The 26,863-nt window shown below is 35.3% G+C and overlaps 9 protein-coding genes across 9 annotated transcripts; 6 read left to right on the top strand and 3 right to left on the bottom strand.

The window, feature by feature from the left end:
• Positions 1-249: 249 nt before the first annotated feature.
• On the bottom strand, positions 250-2,097 carry PHYBLDRAFT_63827 (hypothetical protein; the record flags this gene model as incomplete). Its single annotated transcript, XM_018441189.1, has 1 exon — positions 250-2,097. The coding sequence occupies one exon, from the start codon at positions 2,095-2,097 to the stop codon at positions 250-252; it is 1,848 nt and encodes a 615-aa protein (XP_018292261.1).
• Positions 2,098-2,367: 270 nt separating this feature from the next.
• On the top strand, positions 2,368-3,681 carry PHYBLDRAFT_167644 (hypothetical protein; the record flags this gene model as incomplete). The annotated part of the gene is made up of 5 exons (XM_018435681.1): positions 2,368-2,468; positions 2,560-2,613; positions 3,277-3,331; positions 3,470-3,529; positions 3,595-3,681. 5 exons carry the CDS (start codon positions 2,368-2,370, stop codon positions 3,679-3,681), a joined length of 357 nt encoding a protein of 118 aa, XP_018292260.1.
• Positions 3,682-4,132: 451 nt separating this feature from the next.
• Positions 4,133-5,481, bottom strand: PHYBLDRAFT_57105 (hypothetical protein; the record flags this gene model as incomplete). Its single annotated transcript, XM_018440228.1, has 6 exons — positions 4,133-4,514; positions 4,587-4,740; positions 4,812-4,876; positions 4,956-5,170; positions 5,221-5,341; positions 5,414-5,481. 6 exons carry the CDS (start codon positions 5,479-5,481, stop codon positions 4,133-4,135), a joined length of 1,005 nt encoding a protein of 334 aa, XP_018292259.1.
• Positions 5,482-6,873: 1,392 nt separating this feature from the next.
• On the top strand, positions 6,874-7,204 carry PHYBLDRAFT_144674 (hypothetical protein; the record flags this gene model as incomplete). The annotated part of the gene is made up of 3 exons (XM_018431266.1): positions 6,874-6,934; positions 7,018-7,110; positions 7,182-7,204. 3 exons carry the CDS (start codon positions 6,874-6,876, stop codon positions 7,202-7,204), a joined length of 177 nt encoding a protein of 58 aa, XP_018292258.1.
• A 336-nt stretch (positions 7,205-7,540) lies between these two features.
• On the bottom strand, positions 7,541-11,214 carry PHYBLDRAFT_111972 (hypothetical protein; the record flags this gene model as incomplete). Its single annotated transcript, XM_018428253.1, has 12 exons — positions 7,541-7,786; positions 7,895-7,998; positions 8,065-8,158; positions 8,287-8,411; positions 8,474-8,668; positions 8,805-9,089; positions 9,307-9,682; positions 9,760-9,865; positions 9,980-10,077; positions 10,243-10,559; positions 10,652-10,918; positions 11,067-11,214. Coding segments are annotated over 12 exons (2,361 nt in total), but the record flags the coding sequence as incomplete, so codon positions are not given.
• Positions 11,215-13,158: 1,944 nt separating this feature from the next.
• Positions 13,159-15,269, top strand: PHYBLDRAFT_133244 (hypothetical protein). The gene is made up of 8 exons (XM_018429556.1): positions 13,159-13,351; positions 13,491-13,659; positions 13,795-13,943; positions 14,032-14,165; positions 14,351-14,482; positions 14,686-14,765; positions 14,830-14,929; positions 15,045-15,269. The coding sequence occupies exons 1-8, from the start codon at positions 13,200-13,202 to the stop codon at positions 15,098-15,100; spliced, it is 972 nt and encodes a 323-aa protein (XP_018292256.1). The 5' UTR covers positions 13,159-13,199; the 3' UTR covers positions 15,101-15,269.
• A 2,126-nt stretch (positions 15,270-17,395) lies between these two features.
• Positions 17,396-18,702, top strand: PHYBLDRAFT_63832 (hypothetical protein; the record flags this gene model as incomplete). Its single annotated transcript, XM_018441190.1, has 3 exons — positions 17,396-17,695; positions 17,781-18,285; positions 18,383-18,702. 3 exons carry the CDS (start codon positions 17,396-17,398, stop codon positions 18,700-18,702), a joined length of 1,125 nt encoding a protein of 374 aa, XP_018292255.1.
• Positions 18,703-20,797: 2,095 nt separating this feature from the next.
• Positions 20,798-22,487, top strand: PHYBLDRAFT_63833 (hypothetical protein; the record flags this gene model as incomplete). Its single annotated transcript, XM_018441191.1, has 5 exons — positions 20,798-20,809; positions 20,979-21,058; positions 21,081-21,149; positions 21,396-21,493; positions 22,327-22,487. 5 exons carry the CDS (start codon positions 20,798-20,800, stop codon positions 22,485-22,487), a joined length of 420 nt encoding a protein of 139 aa, XP_018292254.1.
• A 718-nt stretch (positions 22,488-23,205) lies between these two features.
• PHYBLDRAFT_111699 (glycosyltransferase family 20 protein) lies at positions 23,206-25,911 on the top strand (the record flags this gene model as incomplete). Its single annotated transcript, XM_018428231.1, has 8 exons — positions 23,206-23,263; positions 23,373-23,513; positions 23,578-23,703; positions 23,801-23,853; positions 23,927-24,643; positions 24,717-24,899; positions 24,983-25,350; positions 25,470-25,911. Coding segments are annotated over 8 exons (2,088 nt in total), but the record flags the coding sequence as incomplete, so codon positions are not given.
• Positions 25,912-26,863: the final 952 nt, after the last annotated feature.

Genomic DNA, 26,863 nt, shown 5'->3' with positions numbered 1-26,863 from the left:
CTCCTTTCTTTGGTACCCACAATAATGTGTGTCTTTAGGTATGTATAAGTTCCATGTATTGAATATGATAATTTTTTTGCAGACACATTATCTCTCTACCCTCTTGTTTCTTTTGTTAAAGAGGGCTGAATATAGAACTAGGCCAAACGCAAAAACAAAAAAGGCGAGAATAAACGAAATAACTAAAGTATTCGGATGTGATTTATTTAAATGAATTGATTCATTTTAAGAGTATCTACCAGAGACTGATTATTCATAGGGTTTGGGTGTAAAATCTAGACAGTAGCTTTCCGTGTAATCGCAATAAAAGGAGGCATATCCTCGAGATAAATCAAACTTCCACAACTCCTTGCTCAACTGTCCCGTACTTGATCGTAGGACATCTTCAGAGTATATTTCTTTTCTGGCATTAGTCCGATACGAATCGAAATATTTTTGGGCATGTTGGATCTCTTCTATATTTAATATCCGCACCTCACTCTTTGGAAGATCACTTGTGTCGATCGAGTAGGTGTGAAACCACCTTGACGAGGAATCTTGTGTCGGATTATCATATTTTACTGACTGATATTTATCTGGAATGATTTCTTGTGGTTTCAAAACGGATGATTGAGAGAAAATAAGTATATTTATTGCAGTATCAGAGCACCAGTTTTGAACAGACGACGAAAATAGAACATTTTTAAAGTAGAGGTGAGAGAAACGAGTGTATTTCATGCATATGCTGAGATGTCCAGTAAATTGAGAGGTTGGACCAAATATGCACACATCAAGAAGGCTCATGCGAGATAGCTTCAAACAACACGCTGAAATGTAGCTGAATACTGCTGCACTCACATTTGTCTTCCGCAAATGTATCGAGACCAGACCATGATGTTGAGTGGCTGAATATATGGGTTCCATTATAAATATTTTAGCTGCAGAGAGCCTTATACTCTTTAATGTTTTACATTTATACAGAATAATATCGACTGGAAATGAGGCATGTTGTATATCCAGCTCTAGGGTTACCAAACGAGGCCACACGCCCAGTTTATTTGGAATGTCAAGGTTGCAAGGAAGAAAGCTTGGGTCTTTGAAAGCAAATTCTTCGAGGGATTCTCCAAAAGATTGATAACACAGACTGATCTGGCGTTTGATTTGGCTTGATCCCGAATTTGATAATTCAAGCCTTAGTTTTTTAATTGGTAAAGATAATCGCTGAATAATTTTCCATAGATTAAAACATGCTACATTTTCTGATTGGCGACTTGATACTTCAAGACTCTTGAGGCGCGGGAAAACTCCTAAAGCTTGATAGACTGTTTGAAGATCCTTTACATGCTCTATATACTTGGATTCTACATCCATAGAATCTTCCAATTCCAGCGTCTGCAGATTTGGATATTTTGTTGAAAAGTAGTCTAGCCACTTTAATTCGCTTCCGTCAAAACGGGTTTTCATATGTGACAGATGCTTTGCTGGTGCTACTTTTGTGATACCCACGAGATCGTGCGAGGAAAACTTCCCCAGATTTGGTCTTATGGATAAGTCTCTCAAGAGAGGCAGATTTTGGTGGATAGTTTCAAAGTCCTCAAGAACGTATGTGTGTATGTCTCCACTACCGCTTGTTGTGAGATCTAATTGAGAAAGCAGGGGTAAAACCGACAGGATTCCGAAAACTTCTCTGACTCGTCCACAAAGATGAGTTTTGGGAATACATAGCTTTAAATACTTTAATGATCCCCAAATACTCCAGTCCGATTGTTGGTCTCTGATGATGGTAGAGAGACTCTCCTCAGGGGCATACAGGCATTGTATTTCTTGAAAATAGTTCTGGAGCACAGAGAATTGTTTTTTATCAATATAGCTGAAGCTTGGAAGGTGTAATGTTCGTGTGCATCTTCCGTACACTTTATAGATATTAAGCTGATCTGTTGATAGGCCACAGATATAATCAAGGTGTTTTGCGTCTCGTATGTTTATTTCTGTCCATAGTGACTCTTGGAAGCCAGCTCTCCACAGGCTACATACAGTAATACATTCAACTCTGTCTTTACGTGGAACAAAGTGTGCGATTTTATTGATGATCTCGAACGGTAATTCTGGAATGGACATGATGAAGGGTAAAGATGAGGTTATGAATTTTAACAAAATTATTAAAAGTTTCTCTTGTTTAAAAAAAAATGCTCAAAAGAAGGAAAAGGTAAAGCAAATACGATCAACTATGCACTATTATGAGAATCCACATGATGCTTGGTGTTTGAGTGTTATGTTTGACTATCGGTTAATGAATAGAGCTTATAGAAGATGATAAATAAGTAAAGAAAAAATGTTTGTGTAAAATAGGTAGTATCCAATAGTATTTTACATCTGTGTCAAAAAAAAATGTATAGAAATAAAAACCTCCCCATCACATTGACATTGACATGGCCTCATAAATATGTTAACTTTCCAGATTTTACACAGGCACAAAAATTACAGATTAAGTATGTTACACTGTGGAAAGAAAAAGGAGCTGTGTTTTTTTTTAAAAAAAAAGGAAACCTCGCTATCAATAGTTTATATAGTTTAGATAAGACAACTACATGATAAAGAAGGAATTAAAGATCTCGGTACTATAATCAAAGCTTGGTAAGATGATTATAATTAGATAAGTTAAAGTGTATCACCCACTATCATTCATTATATCAATGTTTGACTGTATCAAGTCAATATTAGACAAAGACTATACTTAAACAAAACAAAAATTTAACGGTAAGCTCCAAGACATAAACAAAGCACAAGGCTTCAAAGTCAATAACAGTTCAATAAATGTATATTATAATTCATCTTATTAACATAGTGTCTATTTTTTGGGTCTACGAAACTACATTGGCCTGCAAAAAGAAAGGCATCTTACTTCTTTTTGCAGGATTTTATTTTTTAAAAAAGAATACACTAATAAGCTACCTCATAATTGCTTCTCTTGTATAGCCTACAGTAACATCATATCCAATTTACTGATATGAAATGCACGCAAACGACAATACTAAAATTCTATATGGATCCTTCATACTTATTTTTTCATCCTCCTTGGCCTGAAACGACTCTCAACAATAATCGAGGTCGAGCTTCTTAGAGCATGTCTCTTTCTTTATTATATTAATCACTTGTAGCTGTTTGATATAGTCGAGAATTGTCTCAGTATCCCCCACATTATTATGCTTATATTGGCCTTCTAAATTAATTGGAAATCCTGGTCAGTGTGCTTACAGAAATAAGCTTAGATAACTAATAATTAATGTACTTAATAAGCTCTAATGTCGAGATACCAATTGACACATTTGAGCTCTCTGTGAAAATTAGAACGGTATACCAGCCTAGAATATTCTAAGAAAAAAGAACTGGGATTCATTTCTCTAGTTGTGAGGCAATCTTGTCAAATCTCTTTATGAAAGAAGTCGCTTCTTTTTTCTTTGAGACCGATGATATATATATATATATTCAGGTTTGTGTCTGTTCGACAACATACTACGCTTTATTGAATATTCCAGAATTCCAGTCAAAGGTATTATTAATACATAGGCGGACCTATTATCTCTAGCTAATTAAGTCAGGATATTAAACATATAGAAAGTCGACAAGGTTAATATTTTAGTAGTAGCTTTAAGGTATATTCGATTTGAATACAATCAAAATATTCCAAGTGTCATTACTTAATGATAGCATGATGAGTTTGATAAGTAAATACGCAAAATCATATTCAAAACTGTTGTTTTTGACAAGCATAAATGTATTGTAGTGTATCATCATGCAATTTACATATTTGATTTCTTATTTGAGATATAATGCTTTGATTTCATACGCGCACATAAATAAATAGCATCAGAAGAACGATGTTGCTCTAATATACAACGGTTTTATTTACATATGATCTAGAACCAATCTTTCTCATTATGTATTTTAATTTTTTACTTATCAAAGCTTGAACCTTTTTAAGACATTCTATATTACAAGATGTCCATCAAGTTCAATTAAATATAGTCAGATTTATTCATTTTTATTTGCTTTTATCGCATAAGCATACTCGTTTTTTTTTTAAAAAAAAAATACATGTGTTTTTATTCATTTATTCAATGAACTATATGTTTGTAATACTTTGCAAGCTACCCTAAATATTTACAGATGCAAGGTGTTCAGGAAGATAACGTGGTCCTGCAGTATCAGCTTTATCAATCAAACGTCTCATCTCAGCCACCTCTTCTTTTGACAAGACAATGTCTGCGGCCTTGACGTTTTCTTCAAGATACTTTACTCTTCTAGTACCAGGAATCACGATAAATTCAGGTCCTTGAGCAAGGATCCATGCCAGAACATATTGACTTGGAGTGACACCCTTCTTGGTAGCAAGCGCAGTAATTCCATCGACAAGTTCAAGGTTCTTGCCAAAGTTCTCAGGGTAAAAGCGAGGCATATAGCGTCTTACATCAGCTACATCAAGATCATCAACACTTTTGTAGGCACCAGTCAAGAAACCGCGACCAAGAGGAGAACTGAAATTTGGATTACAATCAAATTTTAATTTTATATTTCTTTTGTTTTTGTTTTTAGTATTATCCACTTACTAGACCACGATAGAAACACCTAACTCACGAGCAGCATCAAGCAAGCCGTTGGTCTCGATATCTAGAGACCATGGAGAATATTCGATTTGAACAGCAGCAATTGGGTGCACCTTGTGGGCACGACGAAGAGTTTCTGCAGAGCACTCGGACAGACCTGATAGTTATCAACGCTCATGTGAGATTTTGAAGTATATTGATCTATATATTAATCTATAAAATACTTACCAATGAAACGAACACGTCCTTCCTTGACAAGTTCAGCCATTGCTTTGACAGTATCTTCAATAGGACTTGAGAAAAATTTAGTCAAATTTAAATAGCAAAGTGACAAAAAATAACGAAAAATTAACAGAAAAAAAAAGAGCTCACGTATTAGGATCGACGCGATGTTGGTAATACAGATCGACTACATCAACACCAAGTCTTTCTTGACTCTTATTGAATGCTTCGCGGACGTATTCAGGCTTGCCACTTATACCAGTCATTGTTCCATCTTCAGTGCGAATGAAACCAAACTTTGTAGCCAAGAAGACCTTGTCTCTCTGGGTCTTTAATACTCCAGATAGTAGACGCTCATTGTGAGACTTGATTCCGTACATATCAGAAGTATCCCAAAATGTTGATATGTATAAACACACAAATAGGTTTCAATAAATAAATATATATTATGCTTATGTAAATACCCTATTTCGATCGAACGCTCAAGTGTCTTTATATTCTCTTCATCGTTTGTAGGGCCATAGAATTCGCTCATTCTATAATATAGTGTTAAAAGTCTTTATATTAAAGTTGATTTAAAACAGTTTTTAAATTTATATGATATTTACCCCATGCAGCCAAGTCCAATAGAAGACACCAATACACCAGTTTTGCCAAGTTCTCTTAGGTGAGCCATATTATACTGTGTGTAGAGTGAGAAAGATGATCAATAATAGAATTAGTCTTTCAGATTATCAATTTATATCCAACTTTTCGTTATTTTTTTTCTCCAGTCAAATACATCTAATAATTCTCGTGCTTTATTATTATGGTTACCTTTATTGTTACTTTTGTATATAGATCGTCATCGAAAATATATTGATTCGTAATCTAAAAAAACTATCTGGATAATATATGTATATACATATACTTTAGGCGCCATAATGTTTAAAGATTAGGTTAAATAGGAAAACTCCAGTGTGGAATATTTGACAGCAATTTTACCTATCCAATAGGAAAAGCCGGAACGTCGCGGGATTTTAAATGATAGTTACCAATGCTTTTTTATAAATAAAAAAAAAAGTTTTACCAAAAATGAATAAAGCATACGCAATACACTTACCTACAATAGAACTCTGTTATCCATATAGAGAAATTTATCTTAAATTCAATACATGCATTTCTGAAAGTTGCTCTGATTTGAAGCACCAAGTCCTTCCAATGGATAAGATAAAACTTATATCGTCTTACTAAAAACCCAGTATCGGGTAAAGTTTGGATCATCATCATGAGAACTTGATATATTATAGATTTAAAGGCTCTTATAGATAACAGGTTTTACTCTTGAATGAAACCAATAGAAATACTATTAAGACCTTGGATTCTTTCACAGTATATAGGATCATAGTTAAAAGAAAGAAATTATTGTACTATGGGGTGTGTTGGTGCCTGGTACCTTTTGGCATTATTTAAGAACATACACATCATCAGCATTATAATTATTTTCCTTTGAAAACATGGACGAACAGACTTTTCTTAATTTAAATTACCCAAACTTTTGCTATTCTTTATTTAGCGAGAGCAATTTTGGGGGTTGAAGCCCCCCTTTTTTAAAATTCGTCAATTTGTAAAGAGCATTTTATGTTCCCTACATTTTTGAACAATTGACTTTGTTCTGGTTTTATTTTTCTCTATCTGGATTGAAACCCCCAAATTCTACTTGGGATGAGTTTGTTCCTTATGCTTGCGAGCATCATTTAGAAGGTGCTTTGTAAAGAAAGTCATTTATTTTTATACTTGAAAGTAACTATATGGCTTGTAAAATATATCATGTATATTATTCGTACCTTTCTTTATCAGTAATAAAAGAAACCCCCCCCCCTTTTTTTTTTTTTTTTGAAGCATAGGTTAGGCAAGTCATGATGCCTGTTTGGCTACCTGTCTTTGTCGTGTCTACAACAGTTTTTTTTAATGAAAAAAAAAGTGTGTGGCTACTTTTGTGACAGTCAAAAATATGGACTTTTGGAAATAAGTTGGTGTTTTGTAGCTCTATATCCTTTGGCATCTTTTTTTCTACTTAATCATCAATATGGAAGGTTATCAAGGAGCACCCATTCGTCAGCCCACTGCTATGACTTACATCTGTGCTGGTAATATATATTATATAAAAAGATATATACAGAAAGACATCGTATTAATAGATTATCTTTTATTCATTATTATTATTTTCAAGATTGTGGCACAGAAAACCAGCTTAAGCCTAGAGAACCTATCCGATGCCAAGATTGCGGCCACAGAATCATGTACAAGAAGAGAACCAAGAGAAGTAAGTCTTTAAGGAATTCGATTAATAACAAGTACTCATGTTTTTCTCTGCTATTTTTTTAAAAAAAAAAGTGGTACAATTTGAGGCTCGTTAGAAGAATAAGAAGATTGAATGAGCTCGAGACGATGTGTGGAATCTTCTTTTTTTATGCTGTCGCAATTGTATATACCTTTTCACTTTTTTTTCATCGCCTTTCATTCGCTTCTATGTATTTACGCGCGGAGACACATCAAAATCGACAAAAAGCAAATAACTTTTATTTTATTTGTATTGATGTTATCACCCTCCTTCTCATCCTCATCCTCATCCTCCTTCATTTCCTTTCTTTGATATTCACACATTGAATAGAGAAAATGATAATAATAATAAGAATAATAATAATAAACAAGTGTAGAAAAGCGATTTTTTTTTTGGATTTTTGGTGTGTGATTTAGTAATTGTTCGATTTTTTCATTTCGTCCTGGATTTTGCGGTGTAGTACACACATAAAGTCTACATAAGTTTGTACTTCGGCGTTACGATCCTCTGCCATCCATGTTGAGAAAATGAACTCGAGTGGATCCATATCTTGTCGGACCACCCGAAGTTCGAGGTAACGTGATCTTTCTGATTGAAACTGTCTTGCCAAAGCATGTACTTTGTGGGACAATTCGGTTGTAAATGCAGGTAAAGAACTCTAAAATAAAGAAAAGGGTGCATTTAATAGCATTAGTATTTATGTAGATATAAGTATAAGTATAAGTGGAATATTAGGTGAACTTCTGAAATATGGAAAACCATTTACCATATTTGAGTCTACTTGTTCTAAGTGAGAGACGCCAAATACATCTTCGAGGAAAGATGAAGGAATGTTCTTTCCAAGCCAGATAAAAAGATCAGATCCAGTGTCTAAAATTATCAGAGATTCAACTGAGCTTATTAGAATATGGATATATTAGATCTATATAAACTTACCAAGAATATAAGCACCATGGCTATCAAGACGTTCATAAGAACAACGAACCATAGGTGGTAACTTTACATCCCCTCGAAGGTCCTGTGTCCCCGACTAACCTCAATAAAACATGTTAAAATTAGCTTACTCTGTAACTATAGTAAGGTTCGTAGAAGCAATAGGCACATACACATGTATATGAACATAAACATGAAGATGAACTTGAATATTTGATTTATTACCTGATCGGTTAGGTTGTGCAATGCGTACATACGAGGATATAATGTCAGGACAAACTCTTTGACACCCATGCCATTAAACATTGTCATTCCCGCAGATCGAGCATCAGCATTCATATCAGCCCCCACTGAATAATTCCTTACTGTTAGGTTTTTTTTTGGCTTTTTTTTGTTGTTGTATAATATTTACCTCCTCGTAAAGCAGCTGATCGAATTGCTGCATGTACATGAATGGGTAAAAGTTTAAATCCTTCTGGGAGAATCAATTGGCCTGGAGAAGTAGACGCAGCACATTTGGTACGGTATGTAGTAAGCACTTGGACGCATGCATCTGTAAGCATTTGATGGACAGTTTTTCTGATCTTGTGGTGTAAATCAAAAATGGCTGTGTTTTATAAAATAAAATAAAATAAATTGAGTTTTGGGAAAGCCCTTTTTCTTTCTTTCTTTCTTTTAGAATAATGTAATGTACCCTACCCACATCATATTTTCTAATAGAAATGTATATTATTATTGTTTACCTTTTCGAAGCATTACACTAATAGTCGCATCTTCGTCACCGCAACGGAAAACATCGACAATTTGAGAAGTAACTGGTATACTAAGGGTATGGACACGCACGCGACGATGGCCATCCTTGGTAGTGTAGAGCATAGCACACTGGAACGACACACCACGATCAAGGTCAAGTTTACTGTCATGCTTAAAAACAGCTGCTACTGCTTTATCCTCGTCAATACCAGCCAATTCCATGTCGGTGTAAGTGCTCATGTGGAAATTTCCGTAATGATCGACAACTTGAAGCCCTGTAAATTTTTGTTGTTTTTTTTTATATGATGATAATAATTAATAAGAGATTATTATTATTTTAAGAAAAAATAATAATAATGTGGCGACTATCATAATTAGTTTGTTGGTCACAAAAGATAATTGAACTTTCAAGGAAAGTTGATAATAAGATTATCATTATTGTTGTTATCCTTAATATTCTTATATTATTTTTTTGATCATTATCATTATTACCATCAGAGCATCGAATACGTAAAACTGCATCATAACCAGATTCACGATGCAAATCATGGCTTAATTGGAAAGCCAGTTTCTTTGTTTCGTGGGTAGCGAATTTTGGATAGTATCGCACATCACCTCCAGTCAATTCAGACACAATTCCAAGAGTTGCAACATCAATATATTGGAAAGCAAATAACCAAGAATGAACACACACTCCGTTCTTTACACACTCCTTGCCAAGGTTTGTGTAGGCCTCGCTCTGAGGGTTTAGCAATGGCTTTTCTTTGTCAGTATTGTAGAGAGCCTTGTCGTCGCGGGCCTTTAGAGCATCTGGTCCAAATGTAGGCAAAGTAGACTGGAAGACATATAAATGACCTCCTGTTTTTTCCTAAATCAAAATATACATAATGTTGTAAGTATCGAAACAATGTGCCACCATATGGAAAGCAGAGAATATTGACTCACCAATGCAAGCATACCACCACGCACGGATGAAGTATAGACAGATTCTGGCTTGATGTTATCCTTGAACATAACTGGGATATTTTTCAATAATTCTAATACAAGGTCCCTAATTGAAAATAAAATATAATTTATAAGTTGTTTTTGGTTAATTAGCAAAAAGAAGGTATTCCAAGTAACAATAACAAGAACCCCTTTTCTTTTCTGTCTCTTTTGCTCTTACTTTGCTTCGTATGGGTCTACCAAAAACCCATCTTGTAGCGGTAAAAACATGTCGTTTATATCTGAAACCACAATCATCTGAGCCTGGGACAAAGATGGCTAATTTGACATAATCACTCTATCCATAAGATACACGTTGCTTTTTTTTTTCTTTTTTTTTACCGTAAAACACACACACACACAAACACAAACACAAACAGTAGACTTTTCTCTCTCTATCTTTCTATCTCTCTTCTTTCTTTCTTTTTTTCGACTCAAACTCACCGAAAGATTGTAAAACTGGACTCCTTTGTCAAATGTCAATATTCCTATTTTATTTCCTGGTACAAAGGTGCTCTGTCCATTTGTGGGACTATAGAGTGCTTGTGAAAGTGCTTCACAGCATGCCTTTAGTGTACCACTTTGGACGGACTGCATTGACACATCAATTGCGAACACGTAGTGGAGCGGAACTGGTTTACGTGCTGAGTTGTAGTCTGGAGGTACTTCAAATTCAACTGATCCGTATCTCAACTCGGGCCGCTGGTCCACATCAATACGCCGTCCCGACATGTCCAAGTTTGCAAAGTACCATGAAGGCACTAATAATAATGACAATAATATATATGCTAAGCATAATACATATTTTTCTCTTGCCATAGTTCCATTCAATTCAATCCAAAATTTAATTTACCTTCATTAGAATGAGAACAAATGTTGCACGCATATCGTCCGCCTCCTTGGATAAATGTAGAGAACGGGTTGATGTAGGCACGGCAGCGTGAACATCTGATTGGTCCTTCTTCTCCATGGTCTACGGTCTGAATAGCCACTTCATCAGGTCTTGGCTTTGCAAGAGGTTGTATTACGAGACCCATTGGTAATTTTGAGGTATCTGCTAAGTCTTTAGAATAAGGAACCCTATCGACAGTAGAACGTATAAACCGAGGATTGGCATTTCCTACAGGCACACACACACACACACATAAATCTCAAGCTCATTAGAATAATATTTTCTCGAAAAAAAAACAAGAAAATATCGAGAATCTCTCTTTTTCTCTCTTTCTCTTTCTCTTTCTCTCTTTCTAATTTTCGCGTAGTATTGTTACCTTGATCAAGACCAATATAAGGTGTTGTAGCCAGGGGTACTTTATCCCGTTCAAGAGTTCCAAAGAACTTTTCCGAAAATAATTCTTCGTCGTGTTCTCTGACTTGTACTGGCGAAGGCATTTGGTTGGGGTCTACACGAGGACGAGGTTGCTGAGGAGGGCGAAGGTCAGGAGGAAGTTGTTGCTGGGAATTTGTGTAAGGTCCATTGTGGTATCCAATTCCAGCTGATCCAGGCGCATTTGTGCCTGCATGAGGTACTGGTGGGGCTAAAGGTGGTCTAACACCTGCTGGGGTAAATTGTTGCTGTTGCTGTTGCTGTAAATGAGGTGGTAATTGATGCTGTGGAAAGTTTGGATGCTGTTGTTGTTGTTGCTGCTGTTGTTGTTGGTTTAATCCGTGAGGCCAAGGTGCAGATTGAGGATTTGGAGGAATAGGAGATCCTCCTGCTGCCACGTCAGGATTCACATAAACTCTTTTAGTGCGACCTTGAGGAATCACCTAAGAAAAAAAATAGAATCACAATACCGCCCTTAAAGCCTTAATATATATATATATATTCTTGTCCTTGTCCTTGTTCTTTATTTAACATTGTTGAAGGATGCTAGAAACAAAACAGAATAAAAATGGTAACATACCTGAGCTGGCTGCAACGGACTTGTTGGCTGTAATTGCATTGTTTGCATAGGTGCTACCAAATCAGCCGGTCCTCGTGTATTTCCAAGTTCTGCTGCTGGTCGAATATTAGGACCCAAAGGAGTATTGGTAGAAGGTCGAAACTGTGGGTGCGTAGCTGGTGCGTTTCCACTCAGGGGTCGTACAGGTGCAGGAACTCCTGGTCTGACTGGCATCATAGGACGAGGTGGTTGTGGGGCTCCTTGAAAAAAAATGATAATAATGAAAGAAGAAAGAATTAATATACATAAATACATACATACATTACATACATATGTTTTTGGTTATTAGTTCTATCTTTTTTTATTTCTGTTTTTTTATTTCCTTTTTGCTTTATTATTAATATTTGTCAAGTACTATAGAATTCTGTATTATCGCGTGAAATAAAGAAGATGGATGTGAAAATAATAAAAAGCCTTTTTTTTCTCTCTCTTTCTTTTACCTGCCGGGTTCATCATGGGCCTCATAGGAGTGCCAGGTACAGCATTCATTGGCCGCATTGGAGGTAAATGACCAGGTGGACGTATCCCGGCTGTGGGTTGAGTCTGGGGACGAATAGGCCCTGGTGGAGGTCTCTGGCCGGTGTTCATTGCAAATGAAGATAATGAGTTACTTCACTCACTTTGGAAAAAGTATATATATAAAATAAAATAAAATAAAATAAAAAAGTCTATGTTCAAGAAAAGAACACCAGGTTGAACACGAATGTGCCACTTTGCAAGTACCGCCCGTTTGGGTAGCCGATGATGTGACGTCATGTCTCTCTCCTTCCTTTGTAAATGCATTGGCCAACAACAACAAAGTGGCCACAAATATATATCTATTATTTATATGTACAATATGATTTTCTTTTATTGATATTTAATCAATGACTTCTATGATACGATTGTGTTTGTATTTAAATTTTCGTAGCTTTTTTTTTCTGAGAAAGGTTGTACCTGATTTATATTTATTTATTTTTACGCGCTATTCTAGAAAGTGGCGGGGACTGCTTAACACACCAAATTAGTAGTAGTAGTAAGTAGTGATAGTGGCGATGAAGGCTTTGAGAAGTTCACTAGACAATTTTTTTTTGGTCTTTTTTTCGAAGAACCAACAAAAATACGTTTTAAGCCCATAAATGCATGGACAGATAAATAGAAAGGATCTTAGATGATAACAATATTTAGCTGTCAAAATAAACTTGGATTGTGTTGTCATGGTTATCTTCTTTCGAACCCTTCCCCCCATCCGCTTACTGTCACTTTGTCTCTATTTATTTCTATTCTCCTACATTACCCTATATATATATTTTATCTTCCGATGGAGCCAAACATGGTCGATCCTCATGGCGCGCCCAATCGAATGGTAGCTGAGAATCACGTCTTGGTTATTTTTATCCCGGGCCAGTATGATAATTTTTTCTTACTCTTCTTTTCCCTCATCTGTCACTTTTTTTTTTGCTTTTGGTTCATCTCATCATGGCTACTGAATCCGTCATCCTTGTTACCGGTGGTTCCGGCCTTGTTGGTCAAGCTATCAAGTGGGTTATCGAGAACGATACCTCCGCACAGTTTGGAAAGAAGAAGGGAGAGACCTGGGTTTTCTTGACTTCCAAGGACGGAGACCTGAGGTAAAAAGAGATACATATAAGAATAAGAGATAGATAAGCTTAAACTAAACTAAACTTAGCTGACAAATTCAAATGCCAAAATTAATTAAAAATGAAGAAGGGGCAGAAGTACATATTTAACTGACTAAGATGATAATAGAAAGGAGGCAGATACCAAAGCCATCTTTGATAAGTACAAGCCTACTCACGTCATTCACTTGGCTGCTCTTGTTGGTGGTTTGTTCAAGAACATGAAGTACAAGCTTGATTTCTTACGCGAGAATATGTTGATCAACGATAATGTCTTGGAGTACTCTAAGCGTTACGAGGTAAAGATAATCAAAGAGGCCAATTTTTTTAGTCTATTTTATTTTTGCTTTTTTGAAACAACAATATATATCTAAAAGTGAACACTGTTGTATTTGATATTAATATTTTTTTAAAAAAAATCTTTGTATCATTAGGTCAAGAAGGTTGTCTCTTGCCTTTCTACCTGTGTCTTCCCTGACAAGACCACTTATCCTATCGATGAGACCATGATCCATAACGGTCCTCCCCATGAGTCTAACTTTGGTTATGCTTACGGAAAGCGTATGATTGATGTCCAGAACCGGTAAGAATAAGGTTCAGATTACAAATATGTAGATATATTATTTCAGCCACTGATAATAAGTTATTTATGTATATATTGTGTGGCTCAGTGCTTACAATGAGCAGTATGGTTGCAACTTCACTTCTGCTGTCCCTACCAATGTATTTGGTCCCCACGACAACTATGGTCTTGAAGACTCCCACGTTCTTCCCGGTCTTACCCACAAGTGTCTTTTGGCCAAGAGTAAGTTGTATTCTATTCTATTGCATTGTGGTTTATTTTATTTTATACTTTGATTTTTGATATAAAAATGAGGCTCAGTTTGTGTGTGTGTGTGAGAGAGAGAGAGCCACTAATTGAGTACATTATTAATCAATAATTTCTAAAAACTACAAACAAAAAATGTTGGCTTTGAACCACCCTATTAGAGAACGGTACTCCCTTTATTGTCAGTGGTACCGGAAAGCCTCTTCGTCAATTCATCTACTCTCGCGATCTTGCAAAGCTCTTTATCTGGACCCTGAGAGAGTACCCTGAAATTGATCCCATTATTCTGTCAGGTAAAGATAGGATGAAATCATATAATGATTGTGATAAAAATCAGTGTGCTTTGTGTGGAAGCAATTTTTTTTTAAAAAAAAAGAGAGAAAATGAAAATGAAAGAAAACAGATAGTTAAGGGTGGCTGTTGTATATATATATATATAATAGTGACTAGAAAGGGAATCAAATTGATTATTAATCTGCGTTAATCCGGTATTTAGTTGGTGAGGAAGATGAGGTCTCTATCAAGGATGTTGCTGATGCTATTGTCAAGGCTATTGACTTTAAGGGAGAGTACTCTGTAAGTTAACTACAATATATATGATTTATGTACATGCATTATTTATTTATTATGTACTTGACAGTTCGATACTAGCCGTGCCGATGGTCAGTTTAAGAAGACTGCAAGCAACGAGAAGCTTAGAAAGTACCTTCCAGACTTTAAGTTCACACCCTTTGATGTTGGTAAGTTAAGATAAGATAATAAATGGTGCCTCTTTTTAGACCACCATATGCTCTATTATGCTATACTATAAATAATTCGGACGTTTGCTTACAACATTTGTCAATTCTATTTTAGCTGTCAAGGAGTCTGTTGAATGGTTCGTCGCCAACTATGATACCTGCCGCAAGTAGAGAGCATTTAGAAAAAGAAAGAAAGAAAGAAAGAAAGAAAGAAATATATTAGCCCTTGATTAGCTTTTACTTTTCATTTTCTTTTTTTCTTTTTTATTTTATTTTATTTTTTTAGTTATTGCTTGATCCACTCAATAAATAATCGGTTTCCATGGAAACCTTAAATGATAGTGTAACAAGATATTTTGGGGGTGAATGCTGGTAAGAAAAACAAAAATTACAAGTGTATATATTACCAATAAAATCCAGTCAATGGTCATTGGTTTGCTTAACATAATTGTACTCTCTCTCTCTCTCTTTATTGATATTTATTTTTATACTTTATAAATAAAAAGCTGAGCACATCATCCAATAACTGCATGGTGACCATTTATTCTTATTTGCCATTTTAAGTAGAATAAAAAAAGTTACATTAGACAAAAACCAAACGCCAAATATCGGTATTCTAATCGATATTTAGCAAGTTTATACTTTTTATATATATATTCAACCAACCTTTTTCTTAGTCATTAAATAGAAAACAAGGTTAGGACAATATCTTGAACCTTTTAGACAAGAATTCTTTTTTTTTTCTTTTTGATATTGTAAAGTAGTTCTCTTTAACAGTTTATGACCAAAAATGAATTTTTTTAAAAATAATAATAATAGCACCTATAGCAACTGATTTCCAATCAACTGAACTGTAGAAACAAGCTGGTAACTATAAAGAAGATGGAGGTACTTACTAAAATACCCACTCAGTATAATAAATGTTAAAAATATGTACATATTCAGCACCCAGAAGCAGAACTTCTGTCAATAGTAAAGCCATATTTGGTATTTTTTTTGCTATTTGTATACTTGTAAAGCCTTTTATGGGTGCTTAGTATGAAATTCTTAACTTATTTTTTTTTGTTAAAATAGCGACCTTTTCCCCTCAATTTTGCGTTTGTTTTATATAAATTTCTTGGTGAATTTGATGGTGAATTTGCTAAAGAATAACAATTAAAAGCTGACCTTCTCAGTATCTTTAGATAAAGGGTTATGTCATTAAATTTATACAACTTATTCCAAGGGTTTTTGTATTAAAATTTGGAGAGAATAAAAGGAGAAGATAAAAGATTAGAACTATAAAATTTAATCTAGTAGTTGACACATCACTTACCACTAATATTACCTTTTGTTGTTATTACGCCAAGGAAAAATTAAAGGGGGTTATAATTACAGAATGAAAGTCTATACAAAATGACAAGTACAACATCTCTTTTTTTAAAAAAAAGAAAGGTCGTGTGTCACTGATCTGGTATATTTGTATAGCATTTACCGATTATTACATGACCTATGCTATAAAGCAAGTGTGCTATTAAAATTGAACAGTTCTTGAGTATATATTATCGAGCCAAACATTGGATCATATTCAGCAAGATCTATGAATCTTTGAATGGTTTGATTTGCATAGATACAGCGTTGCATTAAAACCCCCCAAATAGATTTTCGATCTGGGAAGTGACTGATGAAGTACGGATATGTCTTTATATAGATGTCTCAACGGAAACTCTGTCTATGTCGGCTATCTTGATTTAGATCTATACACGACATTGTACTTTTCTGGGATGTGGTTGAAGAACAAGACGAGATAAGACAGCATATTACTATAAAATCTATAGGAATCTTCTTTTGAATAAAGAGCTCAATTTGTGCTTATGATCCTTTATGTTAATCAAGTGTGTGTTTCAAAAGGGCATAATTGGGTTATATATTGCCAAGATATTTTATAACATATCAAAAACTAGAGTTTCTCAGCCGTTAAACCATTGCTTTTTGTATATATTATAATATTAATGTAGCTACATTACCATCTGCTATAGCTATAACTTTGTACTATATTAATGTTTAATTGCAAATGACATTTATTGATTTGCTTTTGAAAAACAAAATATAGGTTTCCAAATGTCTGTCCCTCATCTTTCTATTTAAGGAAGTTCTGATTTAGACCAGTCGTACAACCCCATCTTTGGAAGGTGGAGACAGAACTTGTCGGAGAAATTTGTCTAAATATAGCAAAGTGTACAGGCAAACCAACCTTATATTTATTTTACTTTTCAAGCTGACATTAAATAAAAATAAGAAAAAATAAGAACTCTGAGTGAGTGGGTGTTGCTTGCTCGTGCTGCTGTCTTTTTTGAATTTCTTGATTTGATTTGATTTTTTTAAGGAGCTTCATCTCTTCTTTCTTTCTTTATCTTTTTTTTTTCTTTTCTTTCTTTTATATTTATATATATTATTTATATATAAATATATTATTGATTTGGGGTGATGGCTTGTGGCTGGTTTCATTGGATATTCTTCCCATCTCGACTCGCAGATATTGGTGCTGATGGTCCACCATCGAGTTCGGCCTCACTGGCTGGATCAACACAACGGATCGGCCTAGTCAAGCTCCGATTAGAACCGCCTTCCTCGATCCAGTCCTGGACAGACTGCGGCCTGATCTTCTTGAACCATGAGTTCTTGAGAGTATTGGGTGCCATTGTCTGGATCGTTTTGTGCGGATTGATCGAAACATTTCTTGCTGAATTGAGCGATATGCGTTACTCTTCTACCACCGGTGAAAGGGTTAGTTTTCATACCAAATCAACAAAGAAAGAAATCGAATATAAATTAAAATGACACCGTAATGAATCATCGCGTGTTATTTTAGCATCCTCTAGGCGACCTGGCCTTTGATGCCTTTCCTTACGTCGAGAACTTTCAGATCGTAAATTATTTACTGACCACAACCATCATCTACACCATCGTTGCGTTTTTACTCCAATCCCCAGACTGGACTACCCGCTGGATCATATTACGACGCTGGCTGGTCATCATGGGATTTCTGTATGTGTTCAGAGGCATCACCTTGGTTGTCACCCAACTGCCTTCTCCCCTCTATGACAACTGCCAGCCTGATCCGATCTCTGTGAACGGAAGCCCTGCAGCCAGATTTGGTTTCCTGATTGATATTATAGGCGGCACAGCCATGACTTGTACTGACAATATTTTTTCGGGCCACACGTCTGTAATGATGTCCTGTGTTATGGTCTGGAGAATCCATTCTCGTATCAGACGTCCATTCAACTGGCTAGCATACCTTATTGTGGCTGCTGGCCTGCTTATGATCCTTTTTACCCGCTTTCACTACACTATTGATGTTTTGTTGGCCATATGTAAGTTTCTTTAGAATATATATCTTTGATGTCCATGACCTTTGTGTGTATAGAATTAACTCAGGGGTCTGTTTTTTTCTTTGTTTGGTGTATGTAGATATTGTCTATACTACCTGGACGATCTATATGCGATGTATCCAAGATGCCTCTCTCCGATACATGTTCGGATTCTCACAGCACACAACCCTTGATCTTTTCAAGTCACGAATACCAACTACCAACGCATCTGCTGTGTATGAATATTTGACCTGGCAACCTCACCCACTCGGGAAGACGTGGCTGATGTGGTTCTGTATATACGCTGACGGCCTGGACATTCGATTGCGCGCCATGGGTGTGTTTGATGAACGTGGCCAATGGCAAGATTGTAAAAAGTACGCCGGAACCACCGATCACCCAATGACTAGAATTGTCTGATCTTTGGTTATAAGCAATCAAACAAAAGGAATCTATTTATCTAACAGACTTCTTAAAGTCTTTATGTAATCTTAGTCATAATACTTATTTAACAATTAATTCCCTCTCTATTTCTACTTTTTCTTTAATAACTCTACCCACAATTGTACGCTTTAATTTTCTCTTAATGATAGTAATTCATAATACTGATACTTAATAACAATAATATATTCTCTAAAATTATCTGCCTTCTTTCTTACAAATGAAGAGAAAGTCGAGACTTTGAATCAAAATATCAAATGTCGTACGGATAAAAAAAAAGAATTTTTTTCTTTGGTTCCTGTTTCTATTTTTCTCCACCTGCTGTCCTCGCGGAGGTTCCTGCAGCAGCAGCCCTTGAGGTTGATAATAGTAATATGTATTATATTAACATGTTGTTCATAGCTAGTCTCTTGCTAGTGCTAGTACTGATACTAGTACTAGTACTAGTACTAGTAGTTAGAATAAATTTATATACATAGAGTGTTTGGTATTCTGAAAAATAAATAATTGAACAACCAAAAAACAAAAAAAAATCCAATAAACGCTTTTAAAGCAGTAAACCTTTCTGCTGCTTAAATTACCTAGTGAAAAGACATTTATCACAATAGACAATATTGGAGTCAATGGACTGGTAGTTTTTTTTATTATATTTGTATAGCTTTCATAAGTCAAGGACATAAATAAAGAAAAGAGTATAGTGGTGTTTGGGGGCAATACATATATTGATATCAAGAGGTTTGTACCAATAGTCTTGTTATGTGACTTGTTGATTAACTGGTACAATTTAGAGATTGGCTATGGACAATTTGGATGGGATCTTATTGCTGTTCCAAACTATGTAGGGCTGTAGATTTGACGGTGAGAAGATTTAGTTTTTGGCATTAGCAAAAAAAAAGTCTCCTTGATTGTTTGCGTATCACCCATCGAGAGTTTTGCCAAGTTTGACTACCTTTACAAAGGCTTAGAAGACTTTTAAAGTGCTTTCTTGTCTTCAAGATTAAGCTATAAGAAAATGACTTTTTGCAAAACAAAAAAAGAAAGAAAGACATGTATTTATGTAAAAGGGACGCAGTTGTATTTGATAGGGACATATTTTTTGATCGGCTAAAGAAAATATATATATATATATAAGAGGTTGAAAATAAAGAGGTATTGTATACATATACATATATAGAATACTTGTTTTTGCACATTTTATTAGTATTACTAGTACAAGAATATTATAATTAACGATCCAATAAGGCAATTATGAATTGAACATAATAAAAATAGCAACCATCTAATAATTCCCAGGCCAGGCTGAATAAGAAGGGCTGCTGAAGACGGGAAAAAGTATGAATGATGATGATGATAATAATAATAATAATATCTATTAATTTATTAATTTATTTATGTGCTGAAAAATCCAGTAAGCTTACACAATATATTATATATATAATTTATTATTATTTCTACTTTGAACATTTGATTTGATTTGATTTGATTTGATTCTAACTCCCATGATAAATAATAATAAAGTACATTTTTCTTTAAGCTAATAGGAGCCTCTCGCTTCACCTAGTAGAAATGGTAAGAAGTATAAAAGGCTGATAGACAGTAATTGTACATTTGTATGCGTATATTCATTGGTCAGACTAGACAAAGTTCAATATATATGCTATACACCTTCTTCTTCTTCTTGCACGTATTTCTCTCGCTACTGTTATGGATTCTATAATACAATATCAAGGCACACATAATATACATTACACAAACACATTGCAGTATAAAGTTATAAATATACTATTGGTACACAAGATTGGATTTGAAAAGAAAAAGAATTAAAATCTTGTACTACTTATTAACATGTAGCCTATAGTAAGCTGAAGAACGCCAATAGTGCAAATGGCAAAATTAACAAACAACCGATCGAAATTTTGCGTCCTATGAAATACCTATATATATAAAAATCATAAGAAGGAATAAAAACAGGGTGTGTATGTGGAAGAAAAGGGTTAAATTACATTGATTTATTATACTCCTTTTTTGGATAATTATTATCATTATAGCCATGATATTGAAAAGATAGATAGATATGCATTACCAAGTAATGTTTGTGATTTGTTTGCTTTAAAGCACAGGCTAAACGTCTCTATTTTGCCGTTTTACTTGGGTCTATTGTGTGATATCAGTACTGTTTCTTTAATATCAAGTTTAGGTACAAAAGATAATTGTCTTTATTTGACAATGAAATTTTTTTTTAAAAAAAAATCAAGACCCAAAGAAATATTTCTCCCAAATCTTTCAAGACATCTTGTGTGATAAAGGTTGTAATATCAGATCCTACTGATAATATGTATATTTATATATTGATAAAGATCTATCATAACGTATGACTGGATTTTGATCACTACAGAAATCAGATGTCTTTATATTCCACTTCCCAAGTAAAGGCATCTTTCTTTTTTTTTTATTAACAGATAGATTTAATCTGTCTTTATATAAATTGCTCTAGAAAATAAAGCAAATAAGCTATGGTTTTATAATGATATATCTGTAAAGACTTTTAGACAAGAAAATTTAACAGTAACAATAGCTGTTTTAAATAAAAAAAAACAATAAGATACATATATCCCAATACTCAATTTTTGTTGGGATTCCAAGCCCTATCTATGGATCTATATACATGATAGGCATGATAATGGTTGCAAATTAAGAAAAATAGGACAATGTTGCTCCACCAATTTCCTAAAACTCTTTATGAGACAAAGAAATAAGTGTCAGGGTCTTGGTATGATCCAAAGAACTGGGTTAAGAGATCTTGGAGATATCATTTTATTATCATTAATTGACTTTTTCTTTTTTTGTTTCAAAAATATCATAATCTATAGGATCTTTTACCAAAATTAAGGATATACCACAACAAGGCATATTTATTACAGCATACTTTTCTTATATTCTTATTAATGGTTTACAAAACCTGAATTATACATAGTGTATATATGACTCTGGGCAGCTGTGAATAAGTTTTCTAAATAAAATATAAAATAAAACGTATGACGACCGTGTAACCATAAGATGCAATGCTTCGGTTTGGAGACATCAAGTTTTATTTGATGTAGACGTCACTCATTTAATTTTATCTTTCTCTTTTTCATATTAGCCCTAATTCTGTAGCATTCTTTTGCTTTCCTATAATGTCTTGATTTGTAACCCTCCTTTTGAAGACGTGCTGTCAGAATTTTTGCTATTAAAAATAAGACTAGAAACGTGAGCAGTTTATGTAATCAATCTAATTGATCAAATCTATTGTTGACTTATCTTGGTAGTCAAACAAGTGTTCTTTCTTTTTTGTACTTACTGTTACAACACGTTAAAGTCACAGTAAAGATATAAATTATATATAAAGATAGGCGGGCTTTGTATGAATGAAGGAAGGAGAAATAAAAATAAAAAATAAAAAAAGGGTTGTTTCAAAGGAACAATTGATCAATTGAGAAAGACCTTGGTGTGTCGTGGGAGAGAACTATTAAAATAAGAGGTCTCTTTATTTCTTTCTTTCTTTTCTGTGTGATCCAGAAAGATTATTATTATTACTTTGTGAAAGCTTATCTTCTTCATCAGTTGTGCGGGGGCGTGGGTTCCCATGGAAACTTAGTTGTGACCGCATCCGACAAAGACCAAGGTCCGGGCTACTTAATGCAGCCGTGCACTCGTGGCTGGGTTTGAGGGCCAGGCCTGGCCTGCAAGTTAATCCAGAAACAATTCAATTGCCTTGTTTGTAAGTCCTATGACGATGATAGTAACACCCTTAAACAAAGAAGATCAATAAATCACTTCCCCTTTTTTTTAAAAAAAAAAAAACTTCAAACCCTTCTTCTTTTAACACTTAAATATTTTTCTTGCTTTGCTGTAGATCAAGAAAAAAGATATACAATAATGCAATTCCCTTCTCTCACAGCTGACAAAGTGGCCGTACTTCTTCCCTTGGCCGGAAACCCTCCAAAGATACCTGGCCGAATCATCAACGTGAGCCACAAGATACCCTACAACATCATCCGTGCCTCCAGTACCTCTCCTCCGTCTCATGTCGAATTCCTTTCCTCAAATACACCTTCTCCACCAGCCTCTCCTCTTCCCCGTCGCCACGGTAATGTGGCCTTGGAAATCCAGCGCCATCTGAACAAAAAGGCAGGAATTAAGGATGATGTAGTCCAAGATGCGGTCGAGGCTGCTCCTGTATCAAAATTAGCCCGCCACCATCATCGCAGTCGAACTCTCAGGGCCAAGTTCTACGCCGCAGACTGGACAGTCGAAGAAAGCCGAGATCATGCGGCCTTACATGCTGGTATCCAGAGCCTCAGAAGATCATGGGAGACTATTCATATCGGCTGGACTGGGCCGATCAAAGTCAAGGGTAGTAAAAAAGATATTCAGCCAGAAGCAATTTCTGAAGAAGACAAGAAAAAACTGGGAAATCTTTTGTGGGAAACTGGAAATATTGTACCCATCTTTCTTGACAATAAGTCGCGTGGACACTATGAAGGTTATTGTAAAGAAGGTAAAAAAAAAAAAAAGCAGAAAGATCGATATGACGCACTTCTTTGAACTTTACAACTGTGCTTCTTGGTACTACCTTGTGATATTTATTCCCGCTTTTGTTCCTGTAGTTCTCTGGCCTCTGTTTCACTATATTGTCTGGACCTCAACATCCGATGGTCGTGCTGAAAAGCAGAACTGGGAAGACTATGTAGCCGTAAACCAGCAGTTTGCTGATACAATTATTGAATACTATAGACCAGGAGATATAAGTAAGCCGGATAACAATAACCATAGCTATATGTATCATTCAATTTGCTTAAGCCACAAAATAAGTCTTTATTCAGGACTATCACCTCTTGCTCGTTCCCCAAATGATACGGGCCAAATTACCCGATGCTGCTGTTGGTATCTTTCTTCATGCCACATTTCCAAGCTCTGAGATATTCCGGTGTTTGACAAGTAAGTGTAGTGCAACACTGGTCCTAGTTTTTATTTTCTATTTTTTTATTTCATTTTTGAATATTATGGATTTAACAATATATATTTCTTAATATAGCCCGAAATGAAATTTTACGTGGTATTCTTGGTGCAAATCTAGTTGGATTTCAGGTATAATTATATAATTATATCAGTGAGATAATGCAATGCAACGCAATACAAGACAAACTCATACTTTCATTAGACTTACTCGTATGCTCGCCACTTCATTTCCTCAAGCACTCGTGTCTTGGGCTGTGAATCTACCCTGACTGGTGTAGACCTCGATGGCCACGTTGCTTCAGTCGACACATTCCCGATTGGTATCGATGCCAACCGTGTCCACAAGTTTCGCAAAGAACCAGGCGTGCTACCCAAAATGAATGCTATTCGTGAGATGTATGCCGACAAGAAGATTATAATTGGTCGAGACAAACTAGATTCGACCAAGGGTGTTCTTCAAAAGTTGCATGCCTTTGAGAAGTTCCTGAGGGACTATCCCGAGTGGCGTAATAAGGTTGTCTTGATCCAAGTAACTACTCCAACCCATGGCGACCACTCCAAGCTCGAAAACAAGGTGTCCGAGATTATCAGTCATGTCAATGGACTCTATGGTTCACTCGAGTTTACACCAATCCATCATTACCACCAAAACATCGATCGCGATGAATACTATGCCTTGCTGTCTGTTGCGGATGTAGGAATGATTACCAGTGTACGGGATGGAATGAATACGACTTCTTTGGAATACATCATATGTCAATACGAGAAGCATGGGCCCCTGGTGCTCTCTGAATTTACGGGTACAGCTGGTTCTTTGAGCGCCGCTCTTTTGGTGAATCCCTTTGATTATGCAGGCGTAGCAAAGGCCCTCAATGATTCCTTGACAATGTCTGCAGATGAAAAGGCTACTCGTCATCAGGTAAAACCCAAAAAAAAGGCATAATGATATTGAATACTAAATAATGTTTTACTTTCTTTAAAAAAAATTATAGCAACTCTATAGCCAAGTTATCAAACATTCAGCATCATTTTGGGCCAATTCATTTGTAAAGCATCTTGTTTCCAGTACAGAAGAAAGAGCTCTTCAGTCACACGAGGCTCCTGTTCTGGACACTGAAAATCTTGTGAGAGAATACAAGGCTGCAAAGAAGAGATTGCTGCTTTTTGACTATGATGTAAGGGATCTTGATTATATGAAGAAAATTAATTTAATTTAATATTAACCCACATATATATTTTTTCTGTTTTATTATTACAGGGAACTTTGACCCGTATTGTGTCTGTACCAAAGGATGCCAAACCTTCTCCAGAAATGCTCAGCTATCTGCAGACCCTCTGCGATGATCCTTTGAATGAAGTATGGATTGTGTCCGGTAGAGACCAGAGTACACTTGTCGAATGGCTGGGTGAGGTCAAGGGTCTGAACTTGAGTGCAGAACACGGTTGTTTCTCTAAACCACAAGGGGCTAAGACTTGGGCCAACAACCTGACAAATGTGGATATGAGCTGGCAGCAGGATGTGACCGAGATCTTTGATTACTACACCGAGAGAACCCAGGGAAGTTTTGTTGAACACAAAAAATCTTCTATTACATGGCACTACCGTCTAGCCGACGTTGTGTATGGGTAAGAAATGTATATATAAAAAGGATTATATATGTTGTGTGAATTAGAGAGAGAGAGAGAGAGAGATCGTCATCAAATCGGGATCCTAAAATAAAGGTGCATTTTTTTTGTATGTGTAGTGCTTTCCAAGCCAAAGAATGTCAAAACCATTTGGAAAACGCTGTTGTCTCCAAACTGCCTGTTGAAATCCTGGTCGGTAAAAAGAATCTGGAGGTCCGACCACTGTCTATCAACAAGGGCGAGATTGTCAAAAAGATATTGGCCCAAAACCCGGATGCCGACTTTGTGATGTGTGCTGGAGATGACAAGACGGACGAAGATATGTTCAAGGTTCTGAGTGCAGCACAGCACATGGCGGTCAGTCACCAGCAACAGCTTAATAAACAAGAGAATAGTGGGTCCCCGAAAATGGTCCCGGTGTTTGGACTCCATGTGAATACACCCGTCTATTCGATCGCAGTGGGGCCTGCAGAAAAGAAGTCGATGGCCAATTGGCATGTTCGAACGAGCGATGATGTGGTAAATGCTCTGGGCAGATTGGCTACCACCCTGGGAAAATAAAATAGAAATATTAAAAAAAAAGCCATTGAACCTTGATTTAACACAAGTCTATATATATATACTTTGTTACATCTATTCCTGTATTTCATATATTCTCAATTGTATCTCTTTATAATAAAGCATCAAAAATCATATATACATATACAAAATAAAAATAAAAATAAAATAAAAACCGCATGTATGTCTAAAAGTTTCGAAATATTAAAGACATTTGGAAGCTATAAGATCTCTGATTTATTTTATTTTTACAATTTCTTTAATAAAATAATCATAATAGTCATAATAAGCATACAGAAAGTGAGTAGTACACCGTCTTCTTCAGCTACTAGTTTCTCTCAGCCAATTATATTGTTGTAAACATATGTCACTAAAGTTGGACACTGTATAAGCTTCTTTGAAACAATTACATGAGATAAATAGTCTTGAATGATCTTTTTTGTTTAAGAGTCATTTAAAAGGAAAAATTGAACGCAGAAAACTATTGTTAAACGAAATCAAAAAATGGTTGGTTAATTAAGAAAACCTGTTCAACAGATTAAAGCCGAGTGGCTATAAAGGGTCGTGTTTCATATTCTTGCAGAAGTTTGGATCATTATCGTAATGTATGTGGTATCCATACTAGCTATCTCCACTAAAATATCAATTATATTTGTTAGTAAAAAGGCACTCATATTATCACAAAATGGTATGAGTAAAAGTATGAAAGTAAGATAAGAATATACATGAAACATTGATAATGGTTAACGATCCAGTATGTGAGAATTCAGAGAGAAAAGGTATCATTTATGACCGGGTTACTGGAAGTTGATTTTGCCAGGAAGGCTAATAGTCTTTATCAACTGCATTCATCTATACCAATATGGTCTTAATCTCCTTGGAGTTTTATAGAGTTAAATGTATATAATGATGCTAAATAAGTGTTTAAAGAACTTGTATAAAACGTGTGCTCAAA

This window comes from Phycomyces blakesleeanus (assembly GCF_001638985.1).
Source record: "Phycomyces blakesleeanus NRRL 1555(-) unplaced genomic scaffold PHYBLscaffold_9, whole genome shotgun sequence".
NCBI classification, from domain to species: domain Eukaryota; kingdom Fungi; phylum Mucoromycota; class Mucoromycetes; order Mucorales; family Phycomycetaceae; genus Phycomyces; species Phycomyces blakesleeanus.
This window is presented reverse-complemented; position numbering and strand designations above follow the sequence as displayed.

Bases quoted from the DNA above. Each gene is read 5' to 3' on its own strand.
- PHYBLDRAFT_133244 (XM_018429556.1), top strand. From the start codon at position 13,200: ATGGCTACTGAATCCGTCATCCTTGTTACCGGTGGTTCCGGCCTTGTT. The intron at 14,166-14,350 runs GTAAGTTGTATT...CCACCCTATTAG, and splicing joins CAAGTGTCTTTTGGCCAAGA to AGAACGGTACTCCCTTTATT. The intron at 14,766-14,829 runs GTAAGTTAACTA...TGTACTTGACAG, and splicing joins ACTTTAAGGGAGAGTACTCT to TTCGATACTAGCCGTGCCGA.